At 42.2% G+C, this 20861-nt stretch overlaps 1 protein-coding gene across 1 annotated transcript; it reads left to right on the top strand.

Annotated features, from left to right (window-relative positions):
* The first annotated feature begins 583 nt into the window (after positions 1-583).
* On the top strand, positions 584-20684 carry PARP14 (poly(ADP-ribose) polymerase family member 14). Its single transcript, XM_036445770.2, is given in 8 exon segments — positions 584-825; positions 5659-5792; positions 6474-6507; positions 9074-9310; positions 11836-12072; positions 15970-17137; positions 17139-18219; positions 20373-20684. Coding segments are annotated over 8 exon segments (3375 nt in total). The 5' UTR covers positions 584-638; the 3' UTR covers positions 20670-20684.
* The last annotated feature ends 177 nt before the right edge of the window (positions 20685-20861 follow it).

Raw genomic sequence — 20861 nt, 5'->3', positions numbered from 1 at the left:
TCCGCTCTGTCCTAACTCCTCTGTCCCACAGCTTCCTAAGCTCAGAGAGGGCAGGAACTGTGTCTGTATTCATCAGTTGAATCCATCCCAAGTGCATAGCACCTTATAAATATTACCTAAAAAAACATGTCTTTCCCTCCCACCCCCCATTTCTAGACATAGGATATTTGCGTATCAGGGAACAAAGTGCAAAGGAAGGCAAACGAGGTAAAATTCACACTGTTGATTGTTGAAAGTTCCCAAATGGACCCCAACTATTCTAAAGATCCACAGTTTGATGAACTATTTTATTTCCTTGTCAAATGTCCTGTTGAAGCAAAAATAAAACTGCAGGAAATCTGGTGACACAAAGCTGCTGATTTCACCTGTAGCTTATGTGTGTGGCAAATGAGCCCTGAGTTTAGGGACCCATGTACACCCAAATATTAGATGGCCTTGCCCTGGGCCCCAGAGGAAAGTGAAGGTTAAAGGAGGTGACTCATCAAATCTGGGGTTGTTGTTTACAGCCAGAGGCAGTAACCTAAGAGCAGGGAGGAGTCCCATTCTCCCATTCTTTCCTCAAAAAGAAAGTGAAAGAGGGAAAGTTAACTGCTTTGAGCGGGGGTAGGACTAGCAGTCTTGCCCTGAACAGAGCTGAGATGGCTGCGCCCCAGTACTTCCCGCTGCTGGTCGAGGGGTCCTGGGGTTCCGATCCCCCAAAGGGCTTGACCACCAAGTTGCAGTTGTACTTCCAGAGCCCGAAGAGATCAGGAGGAGGGGAGTGTGAGGTCCGACAGGAACCTGGCAGCCCAGCCCGCTTCCTGGTGCTCTTCCATCCTCTTGATGGTGAGGTGGCGCCCGGTGGGGGTGAGGGGAGACCATGGGGCTCTCCCTGCGGGGACAGGAGGACTGGGGCGCCCAGCGGACCCGCTCCAGCAGCTGCAGTTGGGGGTTGGCGGGTTGCAGAAGGGACCAGAAATGCGGGGTCCCTGTGGTTCCTCTGCCCTGAGCTTCTAGGAACCCAGCAGGGCCGCCTCTGCCCAGAGGTGCAGGTGGGGCAGGACCGCGCCAGGTGGAAGGAAAGGCGCTGAGAGCCCAGGCTCTCTCCTCCGTGGACAAGGCTACACAGTGCAATAATGGGGAAATACACAGTGTGCTAATGGCAGAGTTACATCTCTTGTGCTTTTGGTCTTCTGCCTATTAAGGCAGCAGATGTAGAACTCCCAAGGTTGATGGGAACACGATTTTAAGGGAAGAGAAAGTTTCCCGGGAAAGAAAGTCCAAATCAGGGAGATGCATTTGGTTGGAAATAGGTCCGCTGATTTCTGTTGGGAGAGACCATGGAAATCAGACCTTTGAAGAGATTCCTGCAGTTATTCTGAGTGAGGACAAGGGAGTCCTTAAACAATGAGAGCCAGTGTGGGGATGAAGGGACATGTTTGTGTGCTGTTCAGGATTTGGTGACTGATCCTGTGGGAGTGGCAGTGCTCCATTTGAGAGGGAGGGAGAGGAGAGCCCCTCTTATTTCTGTTAATTTTTAGGGTTGGGGGAGGAAAGGGGATAAGCAATGGGAGGAGTCATGAGAGTTCCCCAGGGGTCAGGGAGCTTCCCAGTGGTTCTGGGGTCACCTGGGGAGGGGCAGAGGCCTGCTGAAAATCACATTGTCTGGGTGAAGTAGAGAGGCTATTGGAGGGAGATGGCAGTTGCTCGGGATCACCTCTGTCTTTGTTGGAAGTTTGCTGGTACCTGTCCCTCGGTTTCAGGCTGGTCCTCAGACTGGGATGAAGGAGGTTGAGAGTTGTGAGCTTTTGAGGGGAAAGTTCCCCCCTTACAGGCAGTTGAGCAGCTGAGTTCTCTCCTCCCACTTGCTTTTGCTGTTGAAGAAAAGGGGAGGCCCTGACTGGTATGTTCAGTAGTTAGAGAGTCAGCCAGTGTACCAAAGGGTTTCAGGTTCAATTCAGTGCTGATGTATCTCTCTCACATGAAACTTTCTTCCTTCCTTCCTTCCTTCCTTCCTTCCTTCCTTCCTTCCTTCCTCCTCCTCCCTCCCTCCCTCCCTCCTCCCTCCCTCCTTCCTCCTCCTCCTCCTCCTCCTCCTCCTCCCCTCCTCCTCCTCCTCCTCTCCTTCTTCTTCTTCTTCTTCTTCTTCTTCTTCTTCTTCTTCTTCTTCTTCTTCTCTTCTCTCTCTCTCTCTCTCTCTCTCTCTCTCTCTCTCTCTCTCTCTGTCTCTCTCTCTCCCCCCCTTTCTCACTTTCCAATCTAAAAATCAATGGAAAAAATATCTTCTGGTGAGGATGAACAATAACAACAACAAAAGAAAGGAAGGCGAGGACACATACCTACCACCTGCTTGCTTAAGACACCCACCAGATCTTTACGGGGAGGCAGATGACCAGACACTCCCAGAGCTCACTCTTGTTCCATTGGAATCACACAGGAGAGGATGTGGACAACCCCTAGTCCCGCTTTCCTTCCCTGGATTTGAGAAGTGTCTGGGCCAGAGGAGAGGCAAGGAGGCTTACAATGTCATGAGAGCAATTGGAAAGCTTTAAGCAAAGATCCAGAAAGGAGAGAGGAACCCAGAGAGGAAAGGGGTACACAGATTGTGTGAAAGAAGTGAGGCTGGCAGGGGGCAGGAGACCTGCTTGGCTCAGAGCTTTATGGAAACAAGGTACACAGTTTTCCAAGGATTAATTTCACCAAGGAATGCACAGAAGGGCAGCTGTATGATGTCAGTCATTTCCTCAAGGATGTTACCACTCTTATTCCAACTGCTAGCATCACCATGGTTCTGGCCCTTAGCAATGCTCCTTTCTTCTTTAGCATCTCATTAACCCTCAGCAGGTTAAACAGACACAGCCCGGCTCTGTCCCAGAGACCCAGGAGCCCTGAGTGTGGGTGGGTGGGAGAGGATCAGCTCTTTGAACCAGCACCCTCGGTGACTCTGATGCACTAAAGTTTGAGAATGCTGGCTGTTGAGGCCCCTGGATGAACAAGATGGGAGCCCATTATAGGAAACACAGACAGCATAAAAATACAACCAGTGCAAAATATAATTCTCTGATGTTAACATCATTCTGTTCTAGCCCTCAAAGTAGAACCAATTTCAGTCTCTTGCCAGGCATCTTCCTTCACCTGTTCTAGCCCAGGACCCCCTACCTCCACCCCCAGGCTGCCCCAATGGCCCCTTTGTGACCCCCAGCACAGACATCCCATAATCCCTGCAGCTAATGACCTTTTATGGTAGAAGTTCTTGGGGAGTGGAAAGTCCCAGTCAGTTTCGGTTTCCTATCAGAAGACAGCCTTCTCAGCAGCAAGTTGTCAGGAAATTGCTAAAAAAATGACCTGCCCTGGCAGTCCTAGGGCAGGAGGTCTTGTCTTTACAGTGAGACCCATCCTTTCCACACCAGGAAGTGGTCACAGCAGGTGCAGGCTCGTAGTGTAAGTCAGGTTGGCTGGACATCAGAGATTCAGCCTTATTCCTCCCAAAGTCGCCTTCTCCTTGTTGGGGAGCACTTACTGATCTTGCTGCCATCTGCCCTCTTGAAGTAGTGGTTCCCATGCATATTGCACACATAACAGCAAGGCACACTTATTTATTTTTAAATTATTTTTAATTGATTTTAGAGAGGTAGGGAGGGGGAGAGAGATAGAAATATTAATGACTATTTGGCTGCCTCTTGCATGCCTCCTATATGGATAGAGTCCGAAACCCTGTCATGTGCCCTGACCGGGAATCGAACTGTGACCTCTTGGTTCATAGGTCGAAGCTCAACCACTGAGCACACAGCTGAGCCAGGCTGGCATTTTTCTTTTATTGTTTAATTTAATTTTATTAGTTTAATTTATTCTCACCCAAGGATAATTTTTCCATTGATTGGAAGGGGTAGGGGAAAAAGGGGGAGAGAGAGAAAAAGAAACATTGATGTGAGAGAGACACATCAATTAGTTTGCTCCTGCACTCACCCTGATTGGGGCCCGGGGATGGAACCTGCCCTTGACCAGAAATCAAACCCCTGGCCCTTCCATGGGAGGGTGGACACTTTTACCATTAAGCTGCAGAGGCCAGGGCCAGGCTGGCACATTTAAATGCATGGCTCTAGCTGGTCCCAGGTTCGATAAACTCCCTCAAGGGCACATGCCGGGATTGTGGGCTCCATCCCCAGTAGGGAGTGTGCAGGAGACAGCCAATCAATGATTGTCTCTCAACATTGATGTTTTTATCTTTCTCTCTCCCTTCCTCTCTGATACCAATAAAAATAAATAAATAAATAAACAAATAAATGCCCGGATAGGACTCTACCAAAGTCTAGGGAATAATAAAAGTAAGGTACCACAGAGGTCCATGGACAACCTGATTTACAAAACTTACCTTCCTCTCTGGCACTGGGTTCTTCTCCAGCTCTTACTCAAGCTAGGGCAGCCCCTTAAGAGTCTCTATGAAGGTATCTTCCCTCCCATAAAGAGTGAGATTGAAGTCCAGCATTTCTTCTTATATTATTTCTGAGGGTCTCTTTCATTCTATTGGCCTCCTACCCTGCTGGTTGAAGTGGGAAAGCTATTTAAGACCCTCTTTTTGAAAGATTCCTACCTGTATCCTTGGCCTCATCAGGCCAACCATATCAGAATGCAACATGGTAACCCAACATTCATGGCAGGGCTGCAACTCTGAACAGTAGGGAACTTCTCAAAGGTTCCCCTTCACCCTGACACTTTTGTACCATCTGACTATGTCAATCATATCTCCACTTCTAAATTTACACTCTATTCTCCACAGTCTGAGAAACACTAACTTTGCCTTTCTTCCTCTGCCTGCCTCTTCTATAACTTATAACTTATATTTGCATACCTCTTGTGTGTGTTACAAAATTCATTCACAGACCACTGGTTTGAGTGAGAAAACTGATTTAAGAGAAGTTCAGATAGTTTCTCAATGTCACTCATCTAGAGTTGGAATTCTAATCCGGATTTTTTGAATGCTAATGTTCACTGTTCTTTTATTTTTTCACTACAGCCCAGCTGCCTGATATGCTATTTGTTAAAAAAATCCCTCCATTCATTTCTTCCTTTTTCCTTTTCTTATCAGATGGAGGCTTTTATTTTCACAAGTTAAAGAATTTATCGAAAAACTTTTAAATTATGCTCCTGCCCATTCTGCTCCTGGTTACCCAAGTCACCTTCCTAAAACTTGGCTTTTATCATGCCATGTCCCAGCACCCAATCTTCACTGCTTACCATAATGAATGCTTCAATTATTGCCTTTACTGTACAATGAATATTGCTCCTTTTCTGAGTGCCACTGAGCATCAGGTAGTATAGTAAATTCTTTATGTTTCTTCAATTTAATCCATGTAACACCCATATAATACAATCTTTATTAATTACTGATTTTACAAGAAGACTGAAGCTTTGGAAATACTTAAGGCTAAAAAAATAATAAATATAGAATTCAAATCCATGTCTGCTTGCTAAACTTTTCCTTTTTTCTTTTCTTTTCCTTTTTTTTTTTTTTTTTTAACCACATAGGCCTCTCTTGGAGAAATAACTGAGTAATTGAATGATTTTGACAAATGCTTTGGAAATATGGAATAATTTTGTTAATAAATATTGCTTGATGGTTCTGCTCTTTCTTTCTTTTTTGTTTTTGTTTTTTTTTGTTTTGTTTTGTTGATATTTCAGTTCGGCAGAACGTTCTGGAGAGAGAGAACCATGAATTAGCATTGCCAGGAAAAGGAACATTTAAGTTAACGGTCAAGTTGCCTCCAGCCTCAAATGAAGTCCATGATGCCTCTAAAGAGAAAATTCCATCAAATGTAAGTAAAGAAGTGAGTAGCCAGGAAGTAGGGAGTTCTCCCAAGGTGTGGGGGATGGGAAACACAATGAGGAACACTTAGTGGAACAAACAATATAAATCAAACTGCAGTGAGAAATGCAACATATACATGTGGTGGGATAGGTATGCAATAATGAAGGTGGAGGCACTTTTTGTTTGATTTTACAAACTTTTGGAAAAGTCAAGAATTAAGGTTATAATAAGGGAGGTTTGAGATAAAATTTTGGGTTGCTCTTAACCTGGAACGTGTTGTATTTGTTTTACTTTTACATTGTTTTGAGGAGATAGCAGTCCATACTGCATGTACTAAGTATTTCCTAAAATGGTATAAAAATTGTATCCACCTCGTTGGTTTGTAGGATTGTTGTGAGGGTTGTATAAAGCAAATGGTGCAGTGTTCATAGGAAAGACTCAATAAGTGTTAAATGGGGGAAAGATGTAGATCTTACCTCATGCCCTGAACACCAGTTATATATTGTTCTGAGTAAGTGGAGGTGCCACTACACACGGGGGACACTCAAAAGCATCATTGCTGGAGTTCTTCACTCTGTGTCTTTTGACCCTCTATCTCCAGGCTGGTCTCAGGCACATTTTCTTAATAATTAAAAAAAAATTGCATTATTGGTAATTTATTGATGCTACTTTATTGTTTGAATTTCAGGAATCCAAGACCAAAGAAGATGCCAAAGAACCAGGTAAGGTCTCAATTGAGATGACTGGCCTTCACGAGGCAGTTTTGCTTTGATTAAAGATGGCCCTTGTAGACATCATCTTTATCTTCTTTACTTCACCAGGCAGGTTTTTCTCAGCTTGGCGATGGCTTGGGCTGCATCCTCTTTATACTCTCAGCCTGCTGTTCAGAGGGTGAACACTCGGGGGAGCCACCTAAGGGCTCAGGTTAGGAGGATGGAAACAGCTCTCTGTGGGGACTGGGAGACACCTTTTGAGTGGAGGGCTATGAGGGGCCTGGAGGAAGGTGATGAAGTGACCTTTAGAGCCCCTTGTGCCCAAGCTGCCATCGAGAAGCAAGTACATGACGTGTCAGTGGGTGCTGTGTGTGGCTAAGTCAGTTTCTGAGCACTGGGTGTGGAAAGTGCTGTCCTCAGGAGCCACTACAGGAAGGTGTGGGTCCTCAGTGGATGAAAGCTTCTGATGCTGGATGCAGGATGGGGGTGCAACCCTCCAGAACAGCAGCAGCTTTTCCTCCCACCTGCTATAAGATAGAGCCTGACACCTAGTGGCTGCTGTGGAGTCTGTTAAAAAGATAAAGCCCAGACCACATTCTGGATGAAGCTGACTTTTCTGGCCTCATTTCTTACATCGCTATACATGAGAGTTCCTTGAGCTCTATTGGTCAGATAATCATTTCCTAAATAGTTTGAAACAACACAATACTCAGCCCATATTCTGGTGCTCACAGTACTATCTACTCCACTTTTTTCTGCCTAAATTCAATAGACCCTTCAAGATCGACTCAGATTCCTCTCTTCTCTAAAGCCTTTCCAAGCCAGCCAATCTCTTTATCTCTCTTTTCTGGAATCCTGACTTAATTGTTGGTGCTGTTTATGGCAATACCTCTCTTGTGATGAAACTTCTAATAGTGGGTTAACAAGGCTCTCATCATACACTCCGCCCAATACTCTCATTTTTTAATTTTTATTAAAAAAATATTTTGTAATATTTTTTTTACAGAGAAGAAGGGAGAGGGATAGAGAGTTAGAAACATCAATGGAGAAAAACATCAATCAGCTGCATCCTGCACACTCCCTACTGGGGATATGCCCACAACCAAGGTACATGCCCTTGAGCAGAATCAAATCTGGGACCCTTCAGTCTGCAGGCCACCACTCTATCCACTGTGCCAAACCGGCTAGGGCAATATTCTCATTTTTTAATTAAGAGATGTGCTCAAGGTCACATGGCTAAAGAGTGGTGGAGTCAGAAGTTGAACTCATAGAGCCTTAACCCCAACCAGTACTCATTCTGGTTTGTCATACCTGTCGCATTGCATGCTAGTTTATGTTGCTATTGAATCCTCAAGCTATTTCTTATTTGGCATGAGTGTGTGTGTGTGTGTGTGTGTGTGTGTGTGTGTGTGTGTGTTTTGGGGTGATTTAACTGCTGTAACAACTTCCCAGATTATAGTGCAGTGTAGTTGACAGCTAGGGTGGTGTGCAGAGTCTAGACTGCTTCATGCAGTCATTTGGGAATATAGGCCTCCTTGATACATGGCCTCCAAGGTACTGCAATAGAGAATGGAGATTCATATGAAGGAAACACGTATTGGTCATGCTTGGAAGTGGAACTCATCCCTTTTCCCCATATTCCATTAGTCACACCAACCCTACAATAGGAATTTAATTGTAGGAAGTCTGGGCAATATTTCCCAGAAAGAAAACAAAATGGAGTTGACAAGTACATGACATTTTACTCTGCCATAATAAACATTTACAAATATTAGTTTCTTTTTTCATTTTTCTTGAATATGTCCATTAGAAAAATAAGTTCCTTATCTAATGCTTTTTTGTGTACCCCTCTCCACATATCTATATAGTACCTTCAACATAACAAGGGCTTCAACTGAATATTGAGCAGAGAATGTTTAAAGAACCTATTATACCCATCATGCTTCACTGCAATGGATGAAGCATAGAGTGAGACTGACTTTATGTATATGTATAACTCACTTATGGTCAACAATGGGAGGAACAAGCTGGCTGGAGTGATTGCTACTCACTGAGTTTGATGTACACATGTAGCCCTCTAAGCCATTTTAATTTCTCTGTGTATGTCCTAGTAATTCAGTGTAAGCATCATTTTTCACTTTAGTGATGGGAAGTACTCCTTTTCAGAGCATAAAGTGTTAGATTGTGCTCATGTTTGGCATCATCAGATATTCTTGCTTTGTTCCAGTGGTCCAAGCACTAAATCTCCAATTCAACAAACACTCATTGAGCCTCAAGTATATACCATATGCTAGCAATATCAGGATGCATAAACATGTTCCTTGCCTTTGATATACTGGTTCAATAATAATACTATGGTGCTGTGATAGAAATATATGTCAGCAGAAAAAGGTGTAATAAAATTGAACATCATCAAAATAATTCATTTAAGCTAAAAGCCTTTTAAGATCTGTTTTTATTTGAGTTAGCTAAGAGGTTGGGAAGGAAAGAAGACAGTGTCTTATGATAATTTACTTTGATAAAATCACAGTAGAGAACTATAAAACCTTGACCTCTTTTTTATCCCTAAAATCAGATGCATCAGAAGATACACAAATGTCTATCAAGAGAAGATCAGAAAAAATGGAAGTTATCCCAAAGCAATGTGAAAATATTCCCTCTTTGGTTGCATTTGAAAATCTCAAAGCAAATGTGAATGATATTATGCTAACCTTGTTGGTGCAGAACATAAGTGGCCTGTCCAGTGATGATTTTCAAGTGGAAGTGATACAAGATTTTGATGTTGGAGTAGTTACCTTTCGAAAATACTTAGGTAAGATGAAGTGACCCTTCTTTACAGTCTTCTTTGCACAGCACATTTGGGATTTGGGACTCTCAGCTAATGGAATGTCTCTGAAAGTTTGACTCTTCTTAGAAGCTGGTAAGAGAGGACTCCAAGTGAATATAGATCCTTTTTATTTGAAAGAAACAATTTTGTTGTGAATCCAAATTATGGCATGTTTAATAAATTAAATTTATTGTATGAGTTTTGTGTGTGTGTGTGTGTGTTTGTGTGTGTGTGTGTGTGTGTGAGAGAGAGAGAGAGAGAGAGAGGAGAGAGAGAGAGAGAGAGAGAGAGAGAGAGAGAGAGAGAGAGAGAGAGAGAGAGAGAGAGAGAGAGAGAATACACATACATGAAAATCTAAGTGAAGTCCAAGGGTCTTAAAGTGAGTGTTTTCACGTGTTACCTCATTGAGGGAAGTAAATATTGATCTGTGTTACCAAACTGCACTTAAAGTAATAATTATAATACTAGCAAATATCAAATGCTGTTACTCCAAGTCAGGGACTATGCTAAAATGTGTACATGTATTAATTGATTTGTTCCTTTCAACAATCTTTTGAGATGATTATTATTATTTCTTATTTTATACCGAGGAGACAGAGGTGTAGAGATGTTAATAAATGAAGACCTGGATACATCTATCTAGCCTGTACTGTTATCCCCTTTACCATATATCTTCTCAGTGTTTTCATGGTCATCCACATAAGCAGGGAGAGTAAGTCCATGTGATTCAGAAAATGAGTGATCTTTGAGATCTGTGGGAGGAGGCTGTGAGTTGGAAGAGTCATCTCCAGGAAAATGAGGACATTTTCCAGTTTCAAGCCCTCGCTATTCCATAGCTGTGGCAGTGGAATGGTTCATTAAGAGCATGGGTCATGCCCTGGCCAGGTGGCTCACTTGGTTGGAATGTGATCCCATGCATCGAAAGGTGGATTCGATGTTGATTTTTTCCTCTCACATTGATGTTTCTCTCATCTTTCCCTTACTTTCTCTCTCAAGTCAACAAAAATGTATCCTAGGTCAGGATAAAAAAGAAAGAGCAAGGCCATGAAGTAAAAATTCTAGCTTTAACATTTAAGTAATTACTGAGGTTGGCCAAGTTACAGTCAACTGTGTGCTTTGCTTTCTTCACCTATAAAATGGGGATAATAATACCTACCTTGTTCAGTTTCTGTGAGAATTAAAGAAATAATGTTTGAGAAGCTCTTAACATAGTTCCTGTTAAGGACATGGTAAGGACTCAATAAGGGGGCTATTCTGAAATCAACTGTATGATTATTTCTCATACAGGTAGAACTAGATGGACCTGCTTTTGTTTATTGAGGAAAAATTTTGCATGCCTACTATGTGCACATGTCTAGGTGCAATAGTAGTAATTCAAGATTTTGTTGTTGCTGAGATGAATAATACTTGCTCCCTGCTTCAGAGGAACTCCTATGGGGCAGGGTGGAATCCAATACATAAATGAACAGTGAAGATCAAGAAGAGGAGAAGCTGCCTCCCTTGGCTGTGAACAGCAGGCTGTGGGGAATGGGAGGAAAGGGGACCCAAACAAGGCAGTGTGGCTTTGTCCTGCCTATATCCTTCTATGAAGCTTAGACTCCAACAGTACCAGGCTGTCAGGTCCCAATTATACTATGTTGCATGTCACTGCTCTTCCCTCTGCCTGAAATGCTTCCTCCCTTATCTATCTGGTAAACTCTTCTTCATCCTTCAAAACTCAGATTGGTGACTACTTACTCCGGAATCCTTGTCTGAGTGCCAATATTCGTCTTCTGGCCTCATGTGATTCCACAATAGACCACTTGCTTGCTTCCAAGACTTCCTACCTCCTGGAAAGTGAATGTTCAAAAACATGTTATATTCCTCACTCTCTCTCCCCAGCTCCTAGCACAGTGCCTGACACAATGTGGGCCCAGCATCGATATTTATTTATTTGAAAGAGATTATTGGGTTGAGTCCTGAAAGAGGAATAGGACCAAGATAAAAAATTGGAGGAAGGCATTTCAAGCACAGGAAACTATATAAACAAAGGCAAAGGAGAATGAGTTTTCACAATAATGACTAGTTTCTGTGGCAGTATGAAAATAAAATGAATGGCATCAAATAACCAGAAGTGATATTTAGAAGTTCATTTGAAGTCAAATAGCAAAGAACCTATTTCACCTACCTAAGGAGTGTGAACTCATGCCTGCAGGTAATGGGGAGCCATTGAAAGACTTGAGAAAGGGGTGAAGTGAGGAATTTGAATAGTAGAGAGTACTCAGGTGGTTATATCAAGGAGGGTTTGAGTGGGCTGTAACGGAGCTAGGAACATAACTCTGTGGTAAGACATTCATAGATGCATTATTTTTCAGAGACTGGGAATTTTAGGCAAGTAAGCTCACATTTAGGAATTAAAATCTTGCACCTAAAAATTGAGTGCTTAGTCCTTTTCTTTATCTCTATTAATTCAGATATTTTCAGTATAATATAAAGATATAATTTTCTGATTGATTAATTTTGGTTTGCAGATGCCATGAAATTTGTTGAAGATTGTGCCACTCATCACTCAGTGATACAACTTCAGCTCTCTCCAAGACTTTTGGAAATGACAAAAACAATCAGAGTTGAAAACCTGCCACCTGGTGTTGACTCCTATAATTTAAAATGTTTATTTGAAAATCCTCAAAATGGAGGGGGAAGAGTTGTCAGTATTGAATATTTTCCTGAAGAGAGTTCAGCTCTGATAGAATTTTTTGACAGAAAAGGTAATGTTTATTAGCCTGATTTTGTACACCTTACCTGGCATAATTTAAATATGTTAGAAGATATTATTATAGTTATCAGTTGAATTCTGATGTATTTTATTTTTATTCAAATATTTCCTTGGTAATCCAATTAGTTATCCTGTTCATCTGGGATATTTTACTTAAGGTGTCCAGCGATTCAAACATTAAAGAAGTAATGCCACATTGTTGAAAGATATAAAGTTTCTTTCTTAAGGTCTCTACCTAGGATAACTGAAAAATAATATAATTCTTAGAATTCTGGAAATACTGTGTTAAAAAGAGGTTAGCTGCTTTTTAGATGTACACTTGGCAAAAATTCTCAAGTTAATTTCAACAAGTTTAGGTAAAGAAATATTCAGAAGCACATAAGCTCCTAGAAAGTTTCAGTACTTCCCCTTCCCCCTGTCAGGGCCATCATTCAGAAGTTAATCGGAGCGATTTCACATGATCAGTGGGTGCAGCATTTCATGTGATACTGGCTTGGTGGTGATGAACTACTTTAGCTTTTTCTTCTCTGTGAAGCTCTTTATCTGACCTTCAATTATGAATGATAACTTTGCTGGGTAGAGTAATCTTGCTTGTAGGTTCTTGCTATTCATCAATTTGAATATTTCTTGCCACTCCTGTCTGGCCTGCAGAGTTTCTGTTGAGAAATCAGATGATAATCATACGAGTGTTCCCTTGTAGGTAATGAACTGTTTTTATCTTGCTGCTTTTAATATTCTCTCTTTGTCTTTTGTCCTTGGCATTTTAATTATGATGTGTTTTTGTGTGGTACTCTTTGGATTCCTTTTGTTTGGGGTTCTGTGCACTTCCTGGACTTGTAAGTCTATTTCTTTCACCAGGTGGGGGAAGTTTTCGGTCATTATTTTTTCAAATAGGTTTTCAGTATCTTGTTCTCTCTCTACTTCTGGCACCCCCATAATTCTGATGTTGGTATCAATATGTTTAAAGTTGTCCCAGAGGCTCCTTGCATTATCTTAATATTTTTGGATTCTTTTTTCTTTTTGCTTTTCCAGTTGGATGTTTTTTGCTTCTTCGTATTTCAAGTCTTTGACTTGATTCTTGGGATCCTCTAGTCTGCCGTTGAATTTCTGTAATTATTCTTTATTTCAGTCACTGTATGCTTAATTTCTGATTGGTCCTTTTCCATATCTCCATATTCTTGAAGGTCTCACTAAATTTCTTGGATGTTTCTAGATGATTCTTGAGTAACCTTATAACCATGATTTTGAACTCTATATCCAGTATTTTGCTTTCTTCCATTTCTTTCATTTGTGACTTATTTCTTTGTCTCCACATTTTGGCTGCTTCCCTATGTTTGTTTCTATCTACTGGGTAGTTGCTAAGTATCCTTGAGTTGCTAGAGTGGCTTTTGTAGTAGGTGTCCTATAAGGTCCACTGGCTGAGCCTCCCAGTTACCTGAGGTGGACACTCTTGTGGGCTGTGTGTACAGTCTTCTTATAGTTAACCATTGGTTGCTGTTGGTGTCAATGGGAGGAATTAACCGCCAGGCCAACTGGCTGTGACGACCAGCTGTGTCTACTCTGGAAGATCTATTGTGCAGGAGACACACTTATGGGCAGGACTTGCTTCACTGGGACTTTGATGCTCACTGAGTCTTCCCCTTGAGTGTGTCTCTTATGGATGTGAAGAATTGTAACCCAGTATGGTCTCACACTGACCAGTGGGTATACTGGCTCTTGGATCTCCAAGGAGGTTCAAGGTCAGCCATTGTCTGGGGCCACCCAGCAGGAGTTACAGAGACATCTGCAGATTCCTCCTTGTTGTATGGGATTTGGAAGTTCTCAAACAAAGCCCAGCTGTGAAGCAAGGCCTTCTTTTGGAAGCTCTGGGGCTCTGACCCAGCTCTAGTTTGACAGGTTTTAGGCAGAGAAAGTACAGGCCATTCATATGCAAGAACCAAAGCGCACAGCTTGGGTGGACTTGTAAATTGGATGAGATAGGGTTTCTGGACATCACCAAAGCAAAGCAAAAAGCAATGGCTACCAGTCACCCCTACACCAAAGAGGCCCGTGGGTCTCTGCATCCCATGCCCCTGTGCAGGAACAGTAATTTGCTGTGAGCACCTCTGAGAGAAAGCCACCCTTGCATTCCTGTCCCAATGCCAGGCAGTCCAGTTTCTCTCTGTATGTGTCTGCGTCCCCCAGAATCTCGCCTGGAACTGGAGTTCAGAGCAAGCGGGAGCTTGTATCTCCCTCCTGATTAAAAGAGCAGCACATCCAGGTGCCATCAGTTTCCACACCTCCCTACCTCTTACCAGTCTCAATGAGTTTTCTTAACCTCTTTAGTTGTGAAACTTCCACCCAGCCAGCTTTCCTGTGGTCCTGGGTGGTAGTTGTTCTGCCTGTTAGTTGTAATTTTCATGTGGTTGTGAGAGGCAGCAAGTATAAGTGTTTACCTATGCTGACAACTTAGTTCTTTCCCCAGTTGAAGTTATTTTTAACATCTTTCCACAAGGATGCTATTTTAATCCAAATTGTTACTGGAATTCATCGTAATTCCTTTCCTTCTTAGACTCCTTGTACCTGTCTAATAACTACCACAAAATGAGTTTTGTGAAAAGGAGACATGCCCATATACCATTCTAGCGACAGTCCCAGTAAATGTGGCAAAAGACTGATTGTGGCAGGAATGGGGGAGATTCAGGACTTGCCAAATCAATCTCTGGGCTGGGATCAGATGATTTTGAGGATGACCTTGGTTTGGAATGCCTGGTAGAAGGGCAAGAGTGTGGGCTTTGGGGTCAAACAGATACTGATTGAAATCTTAGCTCAGATATTTACAGTCTACATGACCCTATTTGAGTTACCTAACTTTTACTAGCCTGAGTTATTGTTTTTTGTTTGTTTATTTTTAAGGTTTTTATTTTATTTTTATTGATTTCAGAGAGGAAGGGAGAGATAGTTATATAGAGAGATAGAAACCTCAATGATGAGAAAGAATCATTGATTGGCAGCATCCTGCACACCCCACACTGAAGAACTAGCCCACAGCCCAGGCATGTGCCCTTGCCCAGAATCGAACCCGGAACCCCTCAGTCCACAGGCCGATGCTCTATCCATTGAGCCAAACTGGCAAGGGCTAGCCTGAGTTTTATCATGTGCAAATAGTGATGATAATAATAATGTCTCTATCTCAAAAGGTTGTCATGAGGATTAAATTAATTAAATATGGGTAAAGCACTTAGAATAGTGTCTGACACTTAGTAAGCTATGAAAATTATTATGCTCCTCCCCTTAGAAGTAATAATAGAATCTAAGTTATCTATGAAACCTAAAATTGTGAGAGGCACAAGAAACAGCACATAGCATGATTCTTAGACAAGGTTGGCTTTAAGCACCAAAATATTCTTTACACTGGCGCAAACAGTATCCCTGCTGGTGACCAAAGTCATATCTATTTCTTAACCTGGTGGTGATTTATCAATGTTATCAGAAAAACAGAAAGTAGAATTTACATAACAGAGTTTCACCATACAGTGATCTTGGCCAGAAAGTAATTACTCCATTACACAAGGGATACCTGTGCAGCGTTAATACATATGAATTTATATTTGAGCACTTTAAGAGTAGAGCTGCCCTTTTAAGGACCCTATTTGAGTTACCTAATTTTTACTAGCCTGAGTTATTGTTCTTTGTTTGTTTATTTTTAAGGATTTTATTTTATTTTTATTGATTTCAGAGAGGAAATCAATAATACCATGTTGTAACTTCTGAGTTCTACAGATACTAAGATCCGTTCTCCCCCCCACCCCACCCCCACACACACAACACATACATAAGAGAATTTTGTTTGTTTTCATTTGAAACATATTACCCTGGGATTACATTATTTTATTTCTTTCCTTTTAAGTGTTAGACACCATCATGACCAAGAAGCTTGACCTCAATAATATGCCGCTCTCCGTGTTTCCATACTATACCTCTTTGGGCACAGCTTTGTATGGAAAGGAGAAGCCTCTGATCAAGCTTCCAGCACCATTTAAAGAATCTTTGGATCTTTGTTTATGGAAGTTCTTACACAAAAGGAATCATCTGATTGAGGAGATAAATGAAGAAGTGAGACTTTCTCACAGTGAGCTATCATGGTATCCCCTCAAAGGTGAAATTACCATTAGACCTGCAGCCACTTTAGTCAATCAAGGAAGAAAAAGAATCAAGAACTGGAAGAAAGATGCTTCCACAGCCTTCTTCAGCATCAGATCTAGATTTAAAGTTACCCCATTTAAAGTGGATCCAGTAGTGTGGGACATCATGAAAAATGACTTAGAAGATGAAAGACTTTTGATTGAGTTTGATACAGATATGGGGATTGTAACCTTAGTGGGGAAATCAGAGGATGTAGAAAACTTTGAGCCACAAATCAAGGAATTAATAGAAAAGGCCACTGAAAAAATTAAAAGAGAAAAGCAAAGTCTGAAGGAGAAAGTGGCCATTTCTCCAAGAAAGTATTCTCTTTTGTGCCATAGCGGTGTACAGGAGCGTCTCCGCAGGGAGTACCCAGAGATGGAGATTTTTTATGACAAAGCCACCCATCACATGTGCTTTAAAGGACTTGGTGTAGATGTGTATAAAGCAAAGTGTGAAGTCCAGGAAAAGGTGTTCACCATGGTTCAGAAAAGCATTCAACTTCCCCCTGAGGTTTTCCAGTTTTTGCAACAGGTCAACTGTTCAGAACTCTCCAAGTCTCTTTTGATAGCACAGAAAATTCTTGCAGTTTATGAGCTAGAGGGCACAACTGTTTTCTTAACCAGCTGTTCTTCTGAAGTCCTATTAGAAGCTGAAAAGCAAATGCTCAGTGCCTTAAGTTATAAGCGCATAGTCGTTGAGGACAGGGAAGTTCTGAACAGCAAGAAATGGAAAGCCATCACTAACAATTTGCCTAAGAAACATAATTCCTCCTCAAAGACTGTAATGATCAATGAGTTAACTTCAGGAACCACAGCTGAGGTCATTGTTGCAGGCTGTGTGAGAGAAGTAAATGAAATCTACAACATCCTTTTAGACTTTGTGAGGAAAAACAAAAATAGAGAGATTCCTTGAAGTAAAGCCTCCCTTAGTTATTGATTATTTAAAGGCAGAGAAGAAGCTATTCTTGCAAAAGATAAAGATGAACAAGCTAAATGTTCAGGTAGAATTCAATCCTAGGAACAAACCAAAAGGCATTTTATTAACTGGCTCAAAGGCCGAAGTCCTAGAGGGAATGAACCTCCTCAAGCAAGCCAGGGATACAGTTTGTGTTAAAAGCATCAGTATTGATAAGCCAGGAGCCAGCCAGTCATTCCGGGATAGACCATGGTATTATAAACGTGAGGTACGGTCATTTGGTTGTTTTGTGGAACTACTGCAGAATGAAGAACAGAAGGAGGGAGGTGGCAGTGATGGGCAGAAGTGCTCCTGTCGGACAGAATTGACCCCCAGAGTCTCACTGATTGTACAGCAAGGCGACTTGACACGGTTTCCTGTAGAAGTGGTGGTGAATGCTGCCAATGAGAACCTCGATCTCAGTGGGGGCCTGGCTGCTGCTCTTTCAAAGGCAGCTGGCCCTGAGCTCCAAGCAGACTGTGACCGGATAGTGAAGGAAAAGGGTAAGATCCCAGCTGGCCATGCCACCATCTCGAAACCAGGGAAGCTCCCATACCACCAGGTCATCCACGCAGTAGGACCCAAGTGGGACAGCAATGATGTTGTGGGATGTGTGTTACAGTTAAAGAATGCTGTGAAAAGAAGTCTGAATTTGGCTGATAATTTCCAGTACCAATCCATAGCCATCCCTGCCATTAGTTCTGGAGACGGTGGCTTTCCCTTAGCCCAGTGTGTGGAGGCCATTGTTTTGGCCATCAAGGAAACCTTCCTGTATAACTCGGCTGGAAGCACCTTGAAAGAGGTTTACCTTGTGGATTTAGCTGGGAAGACTGTTGAGGCCTTTGCTGAAACTGTGAAAACTGTATTTAAAAACAACAAGCCTGGTACTGCTTCCCTGCCCAGTGTACCAGCAGGAGTCCAGCCGGGCCCGAGAAACGATGATGGAAACAGACAAATGCTGCTGTGCCCAGGCGGTCTGAGGATCCAGTTGGTGAAAGGAGATGTGCAGAATGCTATGGTGAGTGTCCCTTTTTTACAGAGCACCCACTAGGTGCTGCAGCTCCAGGGAGTCTGTTGCCAAAGGCAGACTAGGATCAAGGGAGAATTAGGGAGAGAACCCCATGCTCTCCATGCTGACCTGGAAACAAGTTTCCTTAGAAAATTGGGCTGCTTCACCACAGCATTTACGGATAGAGAGTGGCCAGTTATGTGTGGGACCTGGAAGTGTATTCAGATCACCATGTTCCCAGTAAATGTGAAAATCCGCAATAATAGCTGACAATTACAAGGCTCTCTGTATTTATTCAGGGCCTTTGTTGCTGTCATATTTTGGCAAATCTGATGTTAATTTCCTATCAAATTTATTGATAGCAGATATAGAAAATTAGAGTGTAGAATGGGGACAGAAGACAGGAATCTTGTCAATGGAGCTGAACCAGGTTGAGCCTGGAGGCCTGAGTCTGAGGGCCAATCAGCACCCAGCACCAGTAAGAAACTGTGGGAAGGAAAGTCCAATCTGCACCTGGAAATGGTGTGAGTATTATGTGGGGACAGTTGTTGTAGGTCTACCAGGGGGTGATGTGTTTTTTTAAAAATGTTTTAACAACCTTTTCAACACAGGCTCTAAGTAATGGGAATAGCCCTGGAAGCCCCTGCTGTGCCTGATGTTCCTTCCTTACTTTGAGGATTGTGGGCAGGCCTTGGAGAGATTCCTAGGGAAGGCCATTTGCCTATCTTTTTTGGAGAAATATCTGCTGACATCCTTTTTCCTCTTTTAAATTGGATTATCTTTTTAAATAATTATTAATTTCAGACAGGAGGGTAGAGGGAGAGAGATAGACAGACACATCAGTGATGAGAAAGAATCCTTGATCGGCTGCCTCCTGCACACCCTTTACTGGTGATGGAGCCTGTAGTCGGGCATGTGTCCTTACCTGGAATCGAACCTGGGACTCTTCAGTCCATAGGCTGACACTCTTTCCACTGAGCCAAACCATCTACAGCAATTGGGTTCTCTTTTTATTACTGAATTTTAAGAGTTCTTTATGTATTTTGGATACAGGTCCATTACCAGATTATGATTTGCAAATATTTTTTCCCATTCTGTGGATCATCTTCCTTATATAAAAAGCTTAAATGATAATTACAAGAATAATTGATAACAATGATTACTTAGCATGTGCCAAGTAATATGGTAAGTGCTTGGCTTGCATTTTCTCATTCAATGCCATGAGGTAGATTCCAGGATTATTATTCTTCTCAAAGAGTTGAAGGAATGAGACGTAGAGGGGCTAAGTAATTTGCCCAACTCTCAAAGCTAACAAATTGTAGAGGCATGATTGGATTTTGTTCAGGCACTTTTTCAAAAATATTATAATGATTTTGTTTCTCATTTAAAAAAAACAACAACCCACAACAACACATACTTACGCAAGAAACTCTTTGATCGTGAATCAGTAATTGGAATGAGTTCCATTTCCTGTCCATCTTGAACACTAAATAATACTTTATTCCTTCCATTCCTTTTTCCCCCATGGAGGTTTGGCTTCCAATGCCACAGTACATGCCATTTGTTTCTTGTCCATGACCCATGCAGGAAAGCTTTGAAAATGACTTAGTCACATGCCTCTCCTTTCTTCTCTTCGTATCTTACTCTAGCTGATTAATCTGCTCACATGTCCTGCTGGAAACGCTTCCATAGCTTCTCACTGTCTGCTGGGAAGTCCAGGTGGCCTGGCACTTGAGGTCCTCTGCAGTCTACCCCCATGGTAACATTGCCAGCCTGGCTTGCACCATTTTGCTGCACAAGCTGTCTACCAGCTCAACAGCTCACACTCACCATGCATGTGTTCCCCCTTCTGAATGATTTCCCTATCTCTCCCTGCCTGCTTCAACTATTCCCAAAGGGCCCACCTCACGCAGGGGGTCCTCACTGGCCACCGATGACACTTACTCCGGCTCCTTCAGTGATCCCACTTTTTGACAGCTCTCTTTTGTCCTGAAGTGTAACCTAAATAAGTTTCTAATAACACATTGTCTTGGGTGGTATTGTCTCTGAAAACAGTCATCTTTAGTTGTCCTCATTGTGCCAAGTCCAATGGCTCAAATACAGTAATCCTTGATGAATGCTTTTTGTTAGAATTTGAAACAAATTTTTGGTTTTGTCTTTAGGCTGAAGTTCTTGTCAACACCATTCCTTGGGATCTCAACCTTAATACTGAGCCCCTTTCTCGGGCCCTCTTGGCAAAAGCTGGGCCAAATCTCCAGAAGGAATTGTACGAAGCTGCACAAGGGATAGCTGTTGACGTGGGCACAATTCTTCAAACCGCTGGTTGTAATCTGCAATGCTACCAAGTGCTTCACGTGGTGGTTCCGAGCTGGAAAGATGGCAATACATCTTCATACAAGGTGAGGCCTGGTTTTAAATTCTCTGGGAAATTGTGTACCCCTTTGTTCTCTTTTCAATAAAATGTAGAAATGTAGTTTGCACCCTGTCTATTTCTCTTCTGCAATAACTTCACATTCTAGGCAGGTTCCATCACTATGGCCCTTCCTTTTAGTATAGCTGACTGCTCCTGAAGACCAGTCATTGAAGATAGAGAAGAGTTATTGAAGATAGCACATCTTTTAAAAAAAAAAATTGACTTAAGAGAGGAAGGG

Source organism: Pipistrellus kuhlii, unplaced genomic scaffold (genome assembly GCF_014108245.1).
Source record: "Pipistrellus kuhlii isolate mPipKuh1 unplaced genomic scaffold, mPipKuh1.p scaffold_m20_p_2, whole genome shotgun sequence".
NCBI lineage: Eukaryota > Metazoa > Chordata > Mammalia > Chiroptera > Vespertilionidae > Pipistrellus > Pipistrellus kuhlii.
The sequence above is the reverse complement of the archived record's forward strand: the minus strand, read 5'-3'. Positions and strand labels throughout refer to the sequence as shown.